The sequence below is a fragment of the Mauremys mutica genome, chromosome 9 (genome assembly GCF_020497125.1).
Source record: "Mauremys mutica isolate MM-2020 ecotype Southern chromosome 9, ASM2049712v1, whole genome shotgun sequence".
Taxonomy (NCBI): Eukaryota; Metazoa; Chordata; order Testudines; family Geoemydidae; genus Mauremys; species Mauremys mutica.
Genome location: NC_059080.1, coordinates 71,112,851 through 71,133,348, shown reverse-complemented (window position 1 = coordinate 71,133,348; position 20,498 = coordinate 71,112,851). Strand labels below are relative to the sequence as shown.

General features: G+C 40.5%; 1 protein-coding gene across 1 annotated transcript in view; it reads left to right on the top strand.

Annotated features, from left to right (window-relative positions):
* Positions 1-20,498, top strand: part of LOC123377665 (SPHK1 interactor, AKAP domain containing) — a 110,459-nt gene that overhangs the window by 66,358 nt on the left and 23,603 nt on the right. Inside the window, exons 4-5 of the mRNA XM_045030843.1 lie at positions 13,748-13,807; positions 17,460-17,594. Of these exons, the coding sequence (XP_044886778.1) occupies positions 13,748-13,807; positions 17,460-17,594 (195 nt within the window). The remainder of the gene's footprint in view (positions 1-13,747; positions 13,808-17,459; positions 17,595-20,498) is intronic.

Sequence of the window (20,498 nt, the reverse complement as noted above, 5' to 3'; positions counted from 1 at the left end):
ATATTCTACAAAGCTGGCTATTATCATTCCCATTTTACAGACAGGGAAGTGACGCCCAGAGGTCACTCAGCAAGTCACTGGCAGAGTTAGGAACAGAAGCCACAACTCCTGGTTCTCCCAATCTATTCTCTAAATACTAGGGTAGGCTGCCCACTCTCATCGCCGCCCTTTCAATACTGTCAATTATAATCAGTCCTCTATCTACCAGATAGTGTCCAGCTAACCATCATGATTTGTATTGCTTTGGCTAGCTCATTACCCCAATCTAGTTTACAATTGACAGAGGAATGCTACAGAACAGTATCTAGTGGCTCTGTCCAGTGGATAGGGCAATGGCTTAGGAGTTAGTAGACTCAAGTTCTCTTTTTGGCTTTCATACTGACAACCTGTGGGACATTAGGCAAGTAATTTCACTTCTGTGCTTCAATTCCCTCCTCTGTAAAATGAGCCTGGTAGCATTCTTTGTAAAGCATCTTGAAATCTGTGGCTGAAAAAATATTTAAGGGCTAGGTATCATGAAATGTAAAGTTTTCGGGTGGGGGAAAATGAATGAACTCAGTTTGCCGGGAATACAGAGATGTAGACTGCTTTCCTGAAACCATAAGGGCTAGAATCATAAAGTACTTCCTGGAGAATCTAATCCCTCTTGCTGTACTAGTGCAGGGCAGTCCTCTGCCCCAACCGCTTAAATGTTTACAGTATGGATCCTGGCCTCAGATGTCAGCAACAAAGCCTCTGCTTGAAGCTGGACATGCATAGCTTGATACAAAATCTTGCCCTGTTTGGTCTGGCCAGCTTTTAAACATCTACAGATCTTGCATATGCAAAGTACTGTTTTTGTCATTTTACACATGAGATTCATTACTACTATCCACGTGTTGTCTGCTTTATGACTGTATTGTATGTATACAGTATCTTCTAGTTCAGCTACTTCTCGTGCTTATCTTATTAAGAAGCTATCACTGTCTACCAAGAGAGGTGCTTGAAAAGTGCTTTGTTTTGAAAACTTCAGTAAGAGATTAATAAGAAGATACGCTTCCTTCCAGCTAAATATGAATTCAATTAATATATTACCTCATGTAAACACCATGGTCTTGGCCTAATAATTTCAGGCTTTTGCTATAGCAGTGCAAAAATAAATCTAAGTAATGGGAACTGCAGATAAAGAAAAAAAATTAATTTCAAAGTGCATCCATGCCTCCCCTCCTAATTATGCAGTGGCATTTAGGGTTTTGCGAGCATATATTTAAGATGTCAAATTAACTGAATTGATGAATCTTTCTAATACAGCTGAGCAACAAGTTCTATGAGCATTGGAGTGCTGGTGATTCATGATTTCATTTTCAGACAAATGTCTGGGATCAGAGAAGTGCCTTTTTCCATTCCTTTGCAAATCCACTGAAATCTGGCCAAGATATAGGCCTCTGGAAATAGTCACTGCTTGCACATGCTCAGCAGAAGTTTGTTACTAAATTCTCCAAAGAATCCATCTGTGCTCAGCAGGGTTCCAAAGCCTAGAGCAGAGTAGGACTTTTCCAGGCAATTGCATAGGGGGAGAGTTTCTCCTATACCCCCCTTCTTGTGCCCAGGAGTAAGCAGCCTGGCCTCAGCGCAGAGGAATGAGGAAGAGCCAGGGACAGGCTGGGGTGAGGGACCTTAATTCTGCTTTCCCAATGTTCGGGTGCTTGATTTTGCACCCTTATTCTTGTTTGTATGTAATAGTGAACATTTATCTTACAATGAGCCCAGACAAAGCCCTCAGACTCCAGGTTTCCCAGGGTTTTTCCTTTTTAGGTTTCTGCCTCCATTCCCTCAGAGAAAGGAGCCCGTCTGTTTTTATACACTTGCCATTCAAGGCTCACAATCTAGCCAATCTCTTATTTTCTTTAAAAAGAGGACTTGTCCTAAACAAAGCATGCATAGGACCCAGTCCTGCAGCCCCTTTTCCCTGGAGTAGGAAGCTGAATAATTTGCCTCACAGTAGCCCCATAATAGTGTTGATGCTCCTTCCCTGTTTTTTCAGCTCTTCCCTCTTAACTGGAAATCCCAGCATATGACCCTGAAAAGCTGCAGCTGATAAATCTATTTATTTGTATTCTTGTAGGAGTGAGTTGAAGAGTTAAATGTTGTTGTTTGGTTTTCCTGGAGGAAAAGATGTTGTGGTGCCACCTACACATTGTATTCTCTTATTCCAAATCTGTGTCACCCTAAAAATTAAGAAAATAGAATATAAACCATTACTGTCAGGAAGCCATCAGTGGTCCCTATACTGCCACATTATACTCTGGAATATTGGTTCTCAACCTTTAGGGAATTGTACCAGCGTAGTCTACTGCAACTACCATTTCCCATTCATTTCTACATGGTGTAGCCCACAACAAAGACTTCTACATAGGGCTGTTGATTAATCGCAGTTAACTCACACGATTAACTCAAAAAAATTAATCGTGATTAAAAATGAATTGTGATTAATCGCACAGTTAAACAATAGAATGCCAATTGAAATGTATTAAATATTTTTGGATGTTTTCTGCCATTTTAAAATATATTGATTTCAATTACAACACAGAATAGAAAGAGTACAGTGCTCACTTAATATTATTTTTATTACAAATAATTGCACTGTAAAAATGATAAACAAAATAAATAGTATTTTTCAATTCACCTCATACAAGTACAGTAGTGCAATCTCTTTATCATGGAACGTGCAACTTACAAAATGTAGTATTTTTTGTTACATAACCACACTCAAAAATAAAACAATGTAAAACTTTAGAGCCTACACGTCCATTCAGTCCTACATCTTGTTCAGCTCATCGCTAAAAGAAACAAGTTTGTTTACATTTACGGGAGATAATGCTGCCCACTTCTTAATTACAATGTCACCCGAAAGTGAGAACAGGCATTCGCATGGCACTGGTGTAGCTGTCGTCACAAGATATTTACGTGCCAGATGCGCTAAAGATTCATATGCCTCTTCATGCTTCGGCCATCATTCCAGAGGACATGCTTCCATGCTGATGCTGCTCGTTAAAAAAATGTGTTAATTAAATTTGGGACTGAACTCCTTCGGGGAGAATTGTATGTCTCCGGCTCTATTTTACCAGCATTCTGCCATATATTTCATGTTATAGTACTCTCAGATAATCACTTAGCACATGTTCAGTGCTGCAGATTTGATAAAACGCAAAGAAGGTACCAATATGAGATTTCTAAAGATAGCTACAGCACTCGACCCAAGGTTTAAGAATCTGAAGTGCCTTCCAAAATCTGAGAGTGATGGGGTGTGGAGCATGCTTTCAGAAGTCTTAAAAGAGCAACACTCTGATGCAGAAACTACAGAACCTGAACCACCAAAAAAGAAAATCAGCCTTCTGCTGGTGGCATGTGACTCAGATAATGAAAATGAACATGCATCAGTCCGCACTGCTTTGGATCATTATCGAGCAGAACCTGTCATCAGCATGGATGCATGTCCTCTGGAATGGTAGTTGAAGCATGAAGGGACATATTAATCTTTAGCGCATCTGGCATGTAAATATCTTGCAACGCCAGCTATAACAGTGCCATGCAAACGCCTGTTCTCATTTTCAGGTGACATTGTAAACAAGAAGCGGGCATCATTATCTTCTGCAAATGTAAACAAACTTGTTTGTCTGAGCAATTGGCTGAACAAGAAGTAGGACTGAGTGGACATGTAGGCGCTAAAGTTTTACATTGTTTTATTTTTGAATGCAGGGGTTTTTTGTACATAATTCTACATTTGTAAGTTCAACTTTCATTATAAAGAGATTGCATAATAGTACTTGTATTAGATTAATTGAAAAAATACGATTTCTTTTGGTTTTTTACAGTGCAAATATTTGTAATAAAAATAAATATTAAGTGAGCACTGTACAGTTTGTATTCTGTGTTGTAATTGAAATAAATATATTTGAAAATGTAGAAAACACCCAAAATATTTAAATAAATAGTATTCTATCATTTAATCATGCGATTAATTTTTTTAATTGCTTGTTAGCCTTACTTCTAAGCTCAGTGGCCAAGGCTTCCGAGCATCCCAACTCCACAGTGAGTGAGAAAATACAAAATTGAATAGGAGATGCACATCAGGGTTATGTTAGGAAGGAGAAGCAGCTTGGAGTATCAGTTCTGGAAGTCTAAAGTGTACTTGTAATTGCATGAACAACACTGAGAAGTACTACTATATAGCAGAAGTGCGACTGAGACTCTTGTTTGCTTTGATTTTAAAAAAGTAACTTTTCTGAGATAGTCACACTTCAACTTTGGATCCAAAGGCACAAATATAATGCAGCACCTCTTGTTTCCATCTAGCTGAAGTATGTGCTTATGCTTTGTTACCACTTACTCATGCACTCTGGAGAACCAAAAGAGTTGGAGCTTGAGGTTATTCAACATCCCTGCCTGCCAGTGTGATGGAATGTTTTCTCTTGACATCTTTGTTTAGTGAAATCATTTGAATAAAATTAGGCTTAACATTTATTCCGTCATTCTTTTGAGTTCTAAAAATGCCATTAGTGCACTGTAAAACTATTTAGCATGAACAGATAAGGGGGATGGATTTAAATACTTATATTTTAATGATCTTCCTTTGCCTCTCCATGACTGTTGCTAATGTTTTTTTTCTTTGTAGTAAATTATAGTTTGTTTATAATAGTTTAGAGCAGCACTACATAATCATTGATGGGTCAGAATCTATGACATTTTCATAATATAATTGAACTCAAAGAGGGAAGTTTCAAAAATGTCCACAAAATCTTCCCACTGTTTTTTCAGCCATATGGAAGCTTTTTAAACTTTGGACACATTTACATGAAGTCCCCTGGATGGTTAAATTATTGTAGATCACATCTGCCAAGAGTCTTAATGTTTGTGCTGTAGGATGAGGGGGGGAACCATAGTGCTATAGAGATCAGGGGAGTCAAGAGGACCCTCAACAGATCTCAGATCTAAACTTATTCCTGCTCATTCTGTGGAGAAACCAGCTCCTCTGTGACCCCAACATGCTATGAAACAATCAGAGGAAGACAAAAAAGTTTCCAGCACATGGGTTTTTCCATGGCAACAGTCTGGCCCTTTTTTCGGTGTAAGCCTCTGTATAATTAGGAAGAGGAAGATGTTTGGAGATAAAATTAATGTTAAAGTTAAGTGGTCGCATCTTCTTTTGCACCAGCATTGGTTTAGTTCAGCCAACATCATATTGAGAGAGGCCCTGGAATGAGATTTACTGGTTTTGTTAAACATCATAGATAAATTATTTAGTGTTCAGAGACTGCACTTGACATTTAAATGGTTACAGAAGAAAGTCAGTAGGTAGAAGGGCCCGCAATTGAGTCATTTGAACAGAAATGGGTAATATAGACATAAGCTTTTATAAAGAATTATATTAACATGATAACCAAGTTTCAGTAATAAGTCAGAAATAATAAAAGGAGAAACAAAATTAAATACTGAAAGCTTATCAGAAGCATCCCATGAAAGAGTGGAGATATGGAGATAGGTCAGTTGGTGCTAATCAAATGAATAGTACATTTGGTTTCAATTGTTGTTTTCTGTAAGAATTTTCTTGTCTTCATTCCTGACTGCATTATTTTAATAAAAAACAGTGTTTGACTGTCCATGCCTGACCTAGATAGCATTTTACTTCTATAATGCTAGCCAGATGTACATAAAATAATAAGTTGTTTCTTGCAGTTGCTGTGGGTATGATCCATCCAAAGCTCATTGAATTAGAAAGGCTCCCTTTGAAATCACTCCAATTTAAATCAATGGGCTTTGAGTCAAGCCTCAAGTTGCTAGGGCTCCAATCCTGCAACTTCTAGAACAGGAATGGACTGAGACACACAGCCTCATTGACCCACAGTGGAGCCCTGACTGGTGCTGTTGGGCACAGAAATAATGAGTAACCCGTACTGCCAGTTCTGATTTTATTATTATGACTTACGATTTTTGGAGTATTTTTTACCCGTCTCATGAAAACATGACGAAAGGCTGATAACTCACCAGGTTTCCCTTATTCAAAATTGTCACGATCTCCTATTACTGTCAGTGGGGCTGAAGCCAGCAAGGCCACCATTCCCTTACTATCTATCTGCATGTGGAAGTGAGGCTGCCCTTGATAAAGTTGGCTGCCACATCCCACTGTTTTCACTGAGATTGAAACCATGCCCACAGACAAAACGGCTGCCACTCTATCATGGGGAGGAGGGCTAGTCAGGACCCAGGGACTGAGAGGAGCAACAGAGACGCTGTGAAAAGCAGATGGGGAGAATGAGGGTGAGCAGGAGGCAGATTTAGAATTTGCAAGGGAATGGGATGCAGAGAGATGTGGAGAGCAGGAGGGAGGCTGAGGGGTGGAAGATGGAGGGGACAGAATGGCATCTCCCCCAGCCTGGGAGTAGTGGTAGATACAGGGAGTCCCCTCTGAGCAGCCAGGGGAAAGCAATGTTGCCAACTCTAATTAATTGATCATGAGTCATGGGATTTTGGCACCTGTAGGAGGAGCTCTAGTGATAATGGAAGAAGCTCCTCCGGTCCCTTGGTTTTCAGTACATGGGCAGAGCTCTGTACAAGAGCCTTGGGGCTAAGGAAGCAGATCAGCCCTGACTTCAAGTATGGCCCTAGAGCACAAAGAGAGTCCTGAGGCAGTAGTAGGCTGAGACATATTGCTGTTGGGTCAAGACAGTAATAGGTAATGAATGACAGTTCCCCCTTTTCAGGGATAAGGAGAGGGTAAGGGGAGTTGGGGGGGGAGCAGCCAGGAAGATTCATGCATTTTTTTGTGCATTAAAAGTCAACTTTTCAGCCTGAAATTATCACACACACACACACAAAACTACTACAACTACAACAACAACAACAGTAGAGAGGAGTTGTAAAGCCAAAAGATTCAGATAATGGTTTTTAGTGTGGTTTTTTTTAAATTTTTTTTGGGGTGGGGGTGGCAAAACTCATTTTTTCTCTCTTGAGTTTGGCAATACTGAGCAACTGTTTCAATCATATTCCTAGATTTATTTATGTGGTAATGTCGACATAAGGCATTAATTTTGAAAGCTTTGCTTTTGTTGGAGGTTGTGGTGAACTGAGCAAGACCACAAATCCCTCAGTAAGATCCATATGGGTAGGCCCTTATGCCTGTTCATATAGGTACAGTCAGTATTGCCAACCCCAAACGTTAAAAAAATAAATAAATCAGGAGATTAGCTTAAAAATCATACTTTTTAGATTTGGGGTTCTTTGTATTTGTTTTTTTTTTTAGTTTTAAGCCTGAAGAGTACGCTCATGTTACATTTTAAAGCTCTTCTCCACAATCATGAAAGCTAGAATTTTGTTTTGTAATGAAAGCTGAAATTCTCATGTAATCACATGTCTCCAGAAACTGGAGCTTTAAGAAAATACACCAAATACAAGAATCACTCTAAAAAATCACAAGAGTTAGCAGCACTGCCTAGGGGTCCATGCAGGAAGGCATGTACTGCCTATTAGGTCCCTGAGTGTTTGGCATCTAAATTTTACTTTAAATTGGCAGAAATCTTTCAAGTAAAAACAAATGCAAGTTTCTGTTTGGAGGCTTTGTGAATCAGCATTTTGATGGCCATCAAAACAACTGATCCTGCCATAGAGACAGAAAAAACAGATGGCTGCATTGTTAGAATCAGCTGAAAAAGGCATTTTATTCTAGTCTCACAGAAGTCAGAAATATGTAGATGTAGTTGACCATTTTCAAAGACACAAAGCTTAAACAAAATTTCTGGGAAAAGTTTGCCATATTGCTTTTCCTTTAGTATTTCCTATGAGTTACATTTTGCTCTGTCTCAAAGATATATGAAAAAGTGAATTTTTTTCCCCTTCGGCTTTAGCTGACTTCAGCTCCCACGGGAGACTGACATGCAGCTGTATATTTATATCATCCTACTGAGTGAAGGGTTTGAGAAGTTATATTTGGTTATTGTGCTTTGGGGAAATTATGGTGATTTAAACCATCTTTCCTAAAGACAGATGGAGTTTCTGATCGGGAGTAAGTCCATTGTTATTCCATATTTGCACTAGCAAAACCAGATCAGAACGTGGCTCAATATTCTGAAGATTGCTATCACAGGAGAATGTTATTCCTGAGGGCAAAAATGAATGAGGAGAGACACTATATGAGATTGTTTTAAAACATTTTTGACTCCATTAAAAATCTTTACAAGTGACTTTGCAAGTAATTAAAGTGATCATGGAATTACATATTCCCTACAACCGTAACTTTACAATTTTGCTTTTACAAGTAGATAAAACTGTTAGTGGTTAGCACTAGAATACTTAATAATACATCAAAAATCATAATAAGCTTTCTAGAATCAGCAATTCTCCTTACAGTACAATATGGAAGAATATGGGGAGAATATACATGGGTAGTCTTCAATTACTAATAATTTTAGCATGAAGTGCTTCACTGAACAGTTACAATAACATTAATGCATACCACAAGGTCCATGCTTCATAGTGCACAATGAGCAAGAAAAGGTACAAACAATGTATTCACTGAACATTAAAAGGTGTCATAATTGCATCATCCTGGCTAGGGCACAGCTGAAAAGTCCAACCCATACTTCTCTAATCCTGTCACCCATGTAGACTTTCTTCCCACTCCATATGCTGGACTTCTAGAAGAGTAAAGCACTAGTTGGAAGACCTTTAAAATGAACACAAGAATTACTTACCAGCAGCACAGGAGTTCTCCAGTGACAGCATAGCAGTAGCTGGCCGCTCCACACCATGGAGATGCAGTCACAGGCTTCATTTCCCCCCTTCTCAATGGCATTTCCAGGCTGGTAGAGTGATTTTGGGTTTAACTATTTGGCTAAATGCATTAAGAGACCTCCCCTTTCAGGGTAAGCAGAATTCCAAACACAAAACAACCTTCAGCCTTTCCCTAGGCTCAATAGTCCATCAGCCCCCCGTAAGCCAAACAGTCATGGGGCTACCCAGCTCGGATAGCTTAACTAGCTCTTTCTCCCAAAGTCTGTGTTCTATCTGCTCCCAGGCCTTTTCCACAGCTTCTCCTGGGTCTGGGGCTAAGTGCTTCTCTCACCTCCCTGAGTGGAGAGCCTTACATCAGTTCAAGGAGGGCGGAGGGGTTGATCCTTTCTCAGCAGTCCCCCACATTTTCACACCTAGGCTGATGAAAGGCTGCCCTTTATATGTCCCAGAGGGCCTGGCTCTTAGTTACCCCGCTGTCTCAGTCATGTGATTGGAAGAGAGCGGGAGGGAACCAGGCATAGGCCAGAGCTGGGACTTTAACCCCTTCAAGGCCCAGCTTACTCTGTTAGAGACAACATTTACATATTAGCAGTCAAGCATATTTATAAAAGTCTCCCTTTGTGGGTTGGTACTATGGGTGAAAATCACCTGCATAGAGAGGGCCCACAGGTCATATGCATCAATTAAGCCTAACTAAGGGCTTAATTGGAACTTAACAGGCTTCATGCTGACCTTCTGCACAGGTGAATTTCAGATTTCATATGTTTTCGATACTGGCTCTGCTGCAATAAGTTACACATCCTGCACAGTGTCCTTAGAGGCAGTGAAAATGTAAATACACAGCACCTGGAGAGAGACTTTAGCTCTGCTGGGAAGGTAATACATAGTTAAAGTCCAAGGTACATACAACCTGTTTTTTTTTTTAATTATTATTTTTATTTCATAGGAAGCTCTACATCTTTTTGCCAAAAGTGACAAATATAGTAACTTCTCACTTAATGTTGTACTTAGGTTCCTGAAAAATGCAACTTTAAGTGAAACAATGTTAAACGAATCCAATTTTCCCATAAGATTTAAGGTAAGTGTGGGGGGGGTTAGGTTCTAAGGAAATTTTGGGGGGGCAGAAAAAAGGCATTATATACTGTACAGTACTGTACTGTGGTTGGGAAGTGCCCCTGGTTTACCCCACACAGGCACAGCCCACTTCAGGCAAGGATGCTAGGAAGCACCTTCGCAACAGCAGGGGCAGCTTCCCCGGAGAAGAACAGGTGCCGACTTTGCCGGGAATGCTCCAGACCCGCCTCTTCCTGTCCCCGCTCCACTCCAGGCCCACCTCTTCCCACTCCCACTCCACCTCCTCTCCGGAGCACGCCACATCCCCGCTCCTTCCCACCCCACCCGAAAGCCCTAAGCACCACCAAACAGCTGTTTAGCGGCACTTATGATTTTCTGGGAGGGAGGAGGAGGATTGGAGATGTGGCGCTTCCCCGCTCCTATAAAAGTCTCCCTTTATGGGTTGGTACTAGCTAACACCAACCTAACCTCAACCTCTTTTCCTAATCTATACAATTAAAACATGTTTTTTCAAATTATGAATTATATCTCAGTGTCCTTTTACTATATTATGACTGAGGTCTCTCAGTGATAACACTCATATGCTTATCAACCAATATAAGTCACTGCACCTAATATATTTCATTAATATCAGGCAAGCCGAAAACCATGAGTGATTTTAGATTCAGTTTTCTCCTTTCATGTCCATTAAACTGGACAGATATACTCTTAGTGGGTCTCCTAGACTCTGGCAGTACTTTGGGGCCAGTTAAAATAGCAAAAATCAAGCAATTTCTGCAATACATTTCAATAACCACTGGCACAACATTTATCTGTGCAATAGTTGCCTATAGCTTCACATCTGTAAAGTCCACTCAAGTGCAGAATGGCAGGAAATTCCAGTAATAAGGCAATGTAATAAATCAGTGTCTATGAAATGTGCACCTTTCAGTGTATTCAGATATATAGGATGCAGTACTGCTTTAGGCATAAATATAATAAATGAATTTGGTTATCAAATTTAAAAAATATGAAGGAAACAAGCTGTGACTTTAAGTAATGCATATACCTGCACATGATTCTCCTTCTTCTACTAAGGCATAAAAGAGCTAAATATATACCATCCACTCCACATGAAATGGAACTGACAGTTTCACCTCATGCTTGGTAGAGGTGTACTTTTAGGTTGGCAGCTGATGTCACTGTTACAAGAGACAACAGATATTTCAGGTCAATTGTGTGCAGCACCACATCAGTATTCAGTCATTTGGTAAATTACAAAAACAAGGATTGTTGAAAAATAATGTGTTTGAGTAATACTGTATATATGTATGTATGTGTATACATACATAGAGAGAGTGCAGGAGCCAGACCTTTTTTTTTTTTTTCCGTACACAAAACTCCCATTGAATCCAGTTTTGGGATAGAGCCAAAACAGAATAAGAAATAAAGCACCTTTTCCATAAGTCCAAGAGTAAAATTTTCAAAAGCACTTAACGTGCAGTCACTTAAAAGCCCAAATCACATCTTATCTCTCAGAACAGTAGCTGAAGCATGCTTGAGAAGATAAAAAAAAAATATGGAGGCATACATTTCCACCAGGTTTTCAAAATGTCTCCTGACATCTACACTGAATTCATTATGGCCAGTCACCTACATATATGTATATACAGTATATATAAATTTGCACATACACACATTTATATGGTTAGGAACATATTATCATTGTGGACACTTGCAAAGTTCAAAGTTTTATTTACTAAACAAAATCTGGCACCAATATTTTCTAATGGTTTGTTGTGTATACCATCTGCCCCAATAATATACAACTCCTAAAAATTAACTGAAAGAACAGGAGATTTTGTTCCTCTGTACAATTAACTATAGCAGGCTCAGGACATTATGTAACTATAGTACTGTATTGCTAAAGGTTATTTTTATTACTTTATGGCTTTGACATTTCCATTTCCTAATAATAAGTATATCTTAAAAGTTAGCCATGCATAAAACCCTAGTGACAGTGACACATTCTTCTAGCTGACATCCTCAAGCAGAGAAATATTTTTCTTTAAATTGTAATGGTGGAAAATATGTTTTTGTATTGGTGTAAAGAAGTTACATTGTTAAAATAAAATAAGCTTTTTTTTAAGAGCAAAACTCATTCTTCTTTGCACTTTTTTTGGTTCACACTGGGAGGGTTGAATCTTTCCATCTGCTATGCTTGCTGTTACTACAGATGGTCATATTCTGTACATATGGTATGTACATATATAAGCTGAAATCAGTGCTACATTAGGGTGGAACTGACACATAATGTGCAGCAGAATGTCTAACTTCAGTATATTGGTGAAATGTACTGTATGTATATTGGTGAAATATTCATTTTTTTAAAACTTTATATCTTTCTAAGTGAATTTTACAGCTCGTGGAAGTGAGGTAATATTGACTAAGACTAATGATAATGTGAGCTGGTGCTGAGAAAGCATTTCCCAAAGAGTCCTTTCTGAACTAGGATAATCAAGTCCTTTGACTTCTGTTGGAAAAAAGAAAATGTTTTGTTTGTTGTAATACATCCAGCCATATTAGCACTCAAAAGATGTCAGTGTTCAGCCAGCTACTGCATTTTTTTTGTCTAAGGAGCCAGAGCTGTATGAGGTTTGAGCAGTCTTCCTGTGAGGTGCTACTCCCATTGACTGCAACAAAAGTTGAGGCACACAGGATTTAAGTTGAATCAATCAGGAAATTTGTTCCTCCTCTGATTATTACAGAGCAATTGGCTGAGCAAATGAAGTTTGGAGCTAAACCTGATTGAAGGTTAGTGTAGGATTTGGACTCTACCCTGAACCTGGAGTGTAGTTTAGATCAAGATGTATCAGCATCTAAATCTCACAGACTGTTCTTCTGAGATTTCTGCCACATCCAAAAATAGGACCAAGTCCAATTTTGGGGCTCTTGCCTTGAATTCAGCTTAGCACCAAAATGGAGGATTCAGAACTGGCTCTCTTCTCCCCCACAAAAAAAACCCCAAATTAAAAATGGGTTGGATTTGAGGTTCCCATTTTGGCCAATCTATAGTATTCTACAGTGCCAAGTACACTGTTGATGCTTAAATAGGTGACGATCAGAGCTGGTCAGACAATGGAAAAATACCCCTCTTTTCTGGGTGAAACTGGCACTTTCCACAGAACCAAATCTAAAATTACCAGATGTTTTCCTAATTCCAGCAGCTGCAGTGCCTGGTTCAGGCTACAGAGGGCCCTTAAGTACCATTGGTTTATGAACCCTCTTCCCGAGATAAAAATATTCAGTTTCCATAAAGTTATTAGGTTCATCTGGACATGCTAAAATCCTTTTGAGCCAAGTGATCTTAAACCCATACACCACAAACTTAACCTGTTCCCAGCTGGTTGATTACAAATGTTTAATTTCTGTTAGTTTTCCTTTTCCAACCTTCCAACTTTCTAGTAAATGGACTGAAGCTACATGCTGTAATAGGAAGAATCATATCTTACCTAATAATAGCTGCTATGTAGTGCAAGGTGTCCTGTGTTGTGGCCGTGGGAGTCACATGGCAGGCAGTGTGGAGGCACATCATCATGCTAGCCATTGCCAGAGGCATTCCATATTTCTTCTCTCTTCTCCCACATCCATTACATTCTAGTCTAATGGCTACATTTGGCAATTTGACAAAGAGAAGTTGTGTTGGAACAGATACAGTGATTGCTCTTAATTCTCTTGCCTTTTCTTCTCCCATTTTAATGCCAAACCAGTACATTACTCCCTTTTGACCTTATAACAGTTCTTCTTGTGCGATGAAAAGGTGCCATATCCAGCCACAAGTATAGGAAATGTATTAATTACCTTTACATTGTTTGCTATATTTCTAAAGAAACCTCGGATTGCCCCTTTTCTCTCTTTTTTATTACAGGTTTGCTTTGTGAATCTAGATGCAAACAAAGATGATTGCAGTGATGAGCACTTAAAACAGGTAACAAATTAAGAAAGGCCTAACGTGCCCAATACATATGTTCATGTTATTCACAAGATGGTGTGATGAGAACTAGAGAGAGGCCCAAACTATATTCCTAGGCCCAATTCTCTCTTGTCCCCTCCCAAACTTTTCCAGGACTTTGAAACCTAAACATGAATCTAAATTTTACAAATGGACACTCTTTTTAATATGGGCTGAATCAAAACTCTGGATTTGAAACTCCTCAAACAACAATGTTTGAAATCCAGATTTGGCTCCTGTTCTAAATGTGGGGCTTTATGCCCAACTCAGATGACAGCTACTAGAATTTTGTGGTCTAAATTCACAATGCTTATTTTGTAAGTGGACTTCCTGCTAAGGCTTGGTTTTAAATAAAAGAAGTGTTTGTGCATGCGTTGTAGTTGTAATAGTTTATCTTGACACTGCAGTACATAAAAATAGTCTTGTGGCGGCTTTTCCTCCTATCACCAAGCAAATCCTGAGGCCCTTTTACTCACTTATTTAGGTTTTATTCAGCTGCTCAGTCTTGGGCGAACTCCAGATTATTTCATTAGGTGGGTTTCTGGATAGAGACTGGTTAAAAAAAAATGTTTAAGGGCCTAAGGATTTGACTCATTGGATTTCCGCTTATTTACTGAGCAGAAAACCAGGACACTCCTCAGCAATTCATAAAACCAGCTGCACAACAGGACATACAACTGAAAATGTGCATCCTCCTAAAATGCTCAAGGCATGTGGTTATGGGAAGAAGCGACATTTTGAAAGTGTGGCACAAAATGAGCTTTTATATAGGGCCACAGAATGGAAGCTTAAACTTCTGAAGAAATGAGGTTTTATACCCACGAAAGTTTATGCCCAAATAAATCTGTTAGTCTTTAAAGTGCCACCAGACTCCTTGTTGTTTTGTGGATACAGACTAACATGGCTACCCCCTGATACTTGACTTCCCTTACTGTCTCCCACCTCCATCATCCCATGCTGGCATCAGAAATTCCTGGCAAGTGAACACGTCAAAGAGGGGTCTATTGGCCATACTCAAAGTATTCCTCAGTGAAACACTGGAATTTGTTTGCTGGGGCCATTCTAAGTTCAGTTGAGGACTGCCCCATTATTTTCCTAATTGCCTTCTGCTAGTGATTTTCTAGCAGGAAGTCTTTCTACAAACAGCTCTCGATAGCCTCAAGCCATGAAAACTTAAACATCAAAAATATATACAGCTTCCATAAGCAAATGGATTTTTCTGATGAATCAGTTGGTTAAATAGGGATACCAGATTGAGAAGTTTAACTTCACTGAATCCACAGAAGTACTAGATTATTTATTAATGAGAAGGGAGAGGCCATTTATTTATTTATTTACAACCTCGGGGTTTTTTTTAAAACAACTGATGCTGTGTCAGGTCATGGGAACTGATTAATGAGCAAGAGAGCCTTGATAAAGGCCAGATCCTGACACCTGCACAGAACCCAAGTAAATGAGCTTCACGCAGCACATCTTTGCAAAGAGCTAGAGTTAGAATCCTCCCACAAGCACAGATCACCATTGGAGACTCCCCAGAGCTACATGGGATTTGGCCCATAGATCCACATAGGGGTGCCTTCGCTGGCCATGTCCCTAAGCTGTCCACAGGCCCCTCCAGTACGGTGGTACAGAGAGGGTGGAACCCTACTTTGCAACATTCCCTCCCACCTTGCATGGCCCCTCTACATCTAGGATTCCCCAAGCGCTGAAAAATGCCAGGTCTGCTACCTCAGAGGCCCTACATATGTGGCCTTTTGGCAGGCCACATGATTTGGCATTCTACAGATAGTTACCAGTATGTAGTCTGAATGTTGCTTATGTATAAGTGGAAACTAGTTGTTTTTCCTCTAGGGTTAATCAGCATTTTAAAATATGTGCCACCAAAATGAAGGTTTGCATATTATCTATCAGCCTCTAAAAGGAAGATCGGTCTGTATGCATTTCTATGCATAATTTACAATGACTTTTCAAAATTTACTTTAGACAGTATGGATTTAAACAACATGCTAGTACAGTGAAAATATTTAATAGAAGTATATAAAAGATCTTGGCATAACTGTCGGGCACAAAAATGTTTATATAAGTTGTACAGTGCCATATGTTACATATTGGTGCTGTCTGTTACGATTTCAAATCATCCTTTTGTCACCTATAAAATAGAGTCTATACTGTGCTATAGAATATGTTACAAGGGTTTCTTGGTTACAAATTTAAGAACATTCTTCCCAGACCTTTCCATTTGATTCCAAGCAGGAAAAAAAAATATTTAAAATGTCATGGTTTTCCAACCTAAGTAATCTGATAAATATGATAATTTAAGTAAGAGAAAATATAGAAAAAACACTATGATAACAGAAAAATGATCATTGAAGAAAAGACAAGCACTTTTTTTTTGTACTAGACTAAAAATGTCAAAATGAATTGAAGCACTGAATTTAAGTTTTATGTCAAATATTAATTCTTAGTCATATCTGCAGATCAGTGTACTGAGAAGTAGATTGTTCCCCGTAACTGAATTAGGCTTGCCAAGCCAGCCATTTGTATTATGTCTAATTTAAATCAGTGTAAGGAGAAATATCAGTACTGTAAGCTTTCATTTTGAAGATAAAAAAGTGGGGAAATGAAGTATCTTTGAATTGTACTGTAGTTAAAGTACAGGTCTAGGTGTCAAGATTCTGGGTTCTTTTCATGGCTATGCCACTGATGTGCTGTACTTTGTCATGTAGATAATAATGGTTATGTGTCTCAGAGATACTGTGATGTTTAATTACTTATTGTTCATACAGCACATTCAGAGCTTTAGGTAAGCTCTTTGGGGCAGGAAGTCTTATTTCGTTCAGCATTTGTACAGTGCCTAGCACAGGAGGGTCCTGATCCATGGCAGGGGCTCCCAGGCGCTATTGATATACAAATATTATAACAACAGAGCAAAGTATCATCATCATTAGTAGTTTATCTTTGTTAAATGTACTGTGCGTATATGTAAAACACATGCCATATAGAAAGTTACTCTGTTTTCACATATCAAATGATAGATTATGAAACCAAAGTATCTGCAGAGTATATGAAATCTAAGAAATGGGTGTTTAATGCAAACGATGTATTAAATACGTCATTGTAAATATAGATTTAAAACTGAATTAATTTCATAGGGCAAAATCCAGCAGATCTTTTCCCAGTAAAACTTCTTTTGATTTCTTGTTAATCATAAGCCTCAGTAGGAACTACAAGATTTGGCCCATACCAATAATTTTTTAATCCTTTTGTATTTTACATATTAACACAGTGTTCCCATTCAATTAGGAGCTACTCATAGTATAAAGGCCAAGACTTTTGATGGGCTTGGGGACTGAACTGACTTCTAATCCCTAATGCTCTCATATCTGTAGGCCAGTGTGGGGACATTTGCACTGCCACTGCTGTAATTGTTTGGTGCATACATAGAGGATGTGAATTTTCAGTGCTGCCAATTTTAGTTCCGGTATGTTCTGAGAACTGAGTTCGTTTTAAAATGCATTTAAAAGGAATGCCTACCAAGTGTCCTTTAAACGTTTACGGATGCAACAGTGTAACTGTGACCGGGGTGAAATAGAGTGGTGTTGTCTCAACCATATTTTTCCTATTGCAGAGATTGATCAGTGTCTCTCCAAATCTCCCAAAACTTATCAGCTCTATGAATGTACAACCACCGAAAGAAAACGAAATAGTCCTGCTAAGCGGATTAACTTCAGGAAATCTTCAGGCTGATTTTGAAGTTTCCCAGGTAGGCACTATACATTTATCTTTAGGAATACATCGCAACCATCAAAGATAGTGTATGCAATCTGAAAGAAAAGAAGCTGCAAGCACTGAGCCAAGTGCTAGCTTGAGAACCACACAGGTTAAGCTTAGCTGTTTAAACACCATTTATGCAGCTACATAGTTAAAAGCCCAAACCGGGGGTGACTTGAGGGCTGAGCTCAGCTAGGAAGGGGTGGAGCTAGGGATCAGCCTGTTCCCCTCCAGAGACTATGGATATCTAGGTGAGAGTTAATACTGTGGTAAGCCTATTAACTCAAACTCTCATTCAGGACCCCTAATAGCTACTTCTGTGCAGCATCCTGAGAAGGCAGCCAATGATGGCATAGCTCATTCAGGATCCTGCTTCCAGAGACAGTGGGGGCCAGAAGGGCAGCATGGACAGGGCAGGGGAGAGGATTTAATTCTTTAGATCCATGGGGGAGGGGTGGCATTAGGGAGGAGCTGCTGCAGATTCCCTTTTAAGTAAGGTCTTTCTCCTTCTTCCCACTAGCCAGCCTGCTCCAGCAATCCTCCCTGTCTCCATCCCTGGCCATGCTTGTCTCATTATGCACCTTTGAAAGGAATTCATGCTCGTGCTGGAATATCCCTTGAGCTAAATTGTGTCGGGAATTCACTTACCTGTGGGTATATTTAATTGCAGAAGGGAAGAGTCTGAGAGCTATTAACCCCATCAAAGCTTGTCCCCACTTTAGCCTCTGTGCAACAGTAAAACTAATTGGTTAGTTTCTCCAACTAAGATACAAAAGTAAAGATTAGCATCCAGCCCTTCACTCTGATAGCTCTGGAATGCTCCACTGGCAGCAATGAGTTGCGTGCCAAGAATTCTGAACTTCCAGCACCACATATAGAAAGGAAGCAAATGGTAAATGGTAAATTAAAACAATTTTTAAACATAGATTTTAGAAGTGTAGCTACTTATTAGAGTGACAGATTTTTTTGTGGCTCTGTTATTCCCATAAGACTTTGTGCCTTTACATTCACACTTGTGCCAAGGGGAAAAGATGAAAATAGCTCATTATATTGGGCCTGATTCTGATCTCGTTTATCCATGTGTAAATCGGGAGCAACTTCCTTAAATCCATACAGCTACACAGCAGGTGTAAAACCGGTGTAAGTAAGATTAAAATCAAAACAGGTTATCTTCACTAGCAATTAGCAGCAGGGCCTGTGCACCCCTGTGAAATTAATTTGTGCACATAAATCTTTGTGAAACTGGCCCCGTAATCTCTGTTACGAAGATCATTGCATTTTATGTCCTACTAATGTGCTGCTTTTTAAAGACAAAATTGGTTGGTTATTGAGTTTACTTGCTATTTATACCTAATGGCCGCATTTAAAAAACATAAATACTGGCATGGTGCATTTTAAGTACCAAAGAGCTCCATTGCGCCAGTAAGGAGCAATGAACAGCCACATCACTTCATGGGAGCTGCAGAAGGCCCAGGCGATCTGATGTCTGTTTGGTGGCCTATGAGTTTGGTGATCTCAGTGCATTCTTCAGCACCCCAGTAAATAAGTGTTCACATGACAAAAAAGCACAGCTGGCCCCTTGCTGGGAGGTCAGGACTGAAACAGGAATGGAAGCTGACCTAAACTTCTCACCTGAGAGGTGCTCTCTCTATGTCAGGATCAGGGCCGGCTCTAGGTTTTTTGCCACCCCAAGCAAAAAAACTTTTGGCTGCCCCCCCACCCCAGCCCTGCGCTCTCACTTCCCCACCAGTGCCCTCCCGCACCCGCACCCCCTGCCGCCCCAGCCCTGGGCTCTCTCTACCCCCCCTCCCCCACCTACACCCCCTGCCTCCCCAGCCCTGGGCTCCCCCCACCAGTGCTGACTCTGCCCGCTCCCTCCTCGCCTCCAGCCGGTCCAGCGCTAGCAGAGTCAGGGTAAGCAGCGGGGCTCCCGGGCCATGCCTCAGCCCAGGGTCCCTCCAGCCAGGGCTCCTGCCTCCAGGACCCTCCGGGAACCGGGAGGGCAGAGCCGGGGAACCACCTGGCAGAGGAGCCGAGGCAGGGCAGCCCCAGAGGGAGCGGAGCCCTGGAGAGCAGGACACGGACCCCACACAGCAGCGCCCCGCCCTCTATGGCCCCGCTGCTGCTGCTTCTGGCCGCCCTGCCTCAGTCCCTGGGCAGCTCGAGCCACTTTGCCCAGCCCCGGCTGTGGTGATGGGGGGCAGCTGCCCTGCGGCACCTGCAGGCTGCTCTGTGTGCCCGGCGGGGCGGCCCCCAGTCCGAGTGTCCCCCCTCAGAGCCTGCCCAGCCCAGTCACAAGGTGCGGGCGCTGCTCCCCCGTGGCACGAACCACAGTGGCCCCAGAGCACCCCCCGCACACGACGCCCTGCTACTGCCAGGGCCGGCTCTAGGCTTTTGCCGCCGGAAGCAAAAAAAAAAAAAAGATGGCCAGAATGCTGCCCCTGAAAATGTGCTGCCCCGAGCACATGCTTGGTTTTGCTGATGCCAGGAGCCGGCCCTGGTCAGGATGAGGTGAAATAGCATTGGCATCAGGAAGCATTGTGCTAATTCAGTCCTTGTCATATTTGTCTATCTAGAAAAATGATTTCAGGGATGTCAATCTTTTCACATGCATTAAAGTAATATATACACACACACACCTCATTTTCTCTTTGGTTCTAGTCTGTTCCATTTCCTGACCCTTAAACACTAATGTAACACTGCAAATCGTGTACTGGGACATTTGCAGAGGAATGTTTATATCTAAACATACATCTGGTATTATTGATTTTTGTTGTGTAAATTTCAGGAAAACATATTATTGGGTTTCATAATTACAAAATAAACACAACAAAAAATCCCCAAACTTACATTTTCAATCTAAGCTGACAGTGTCCTATTGAAGTAAATTCTTTAC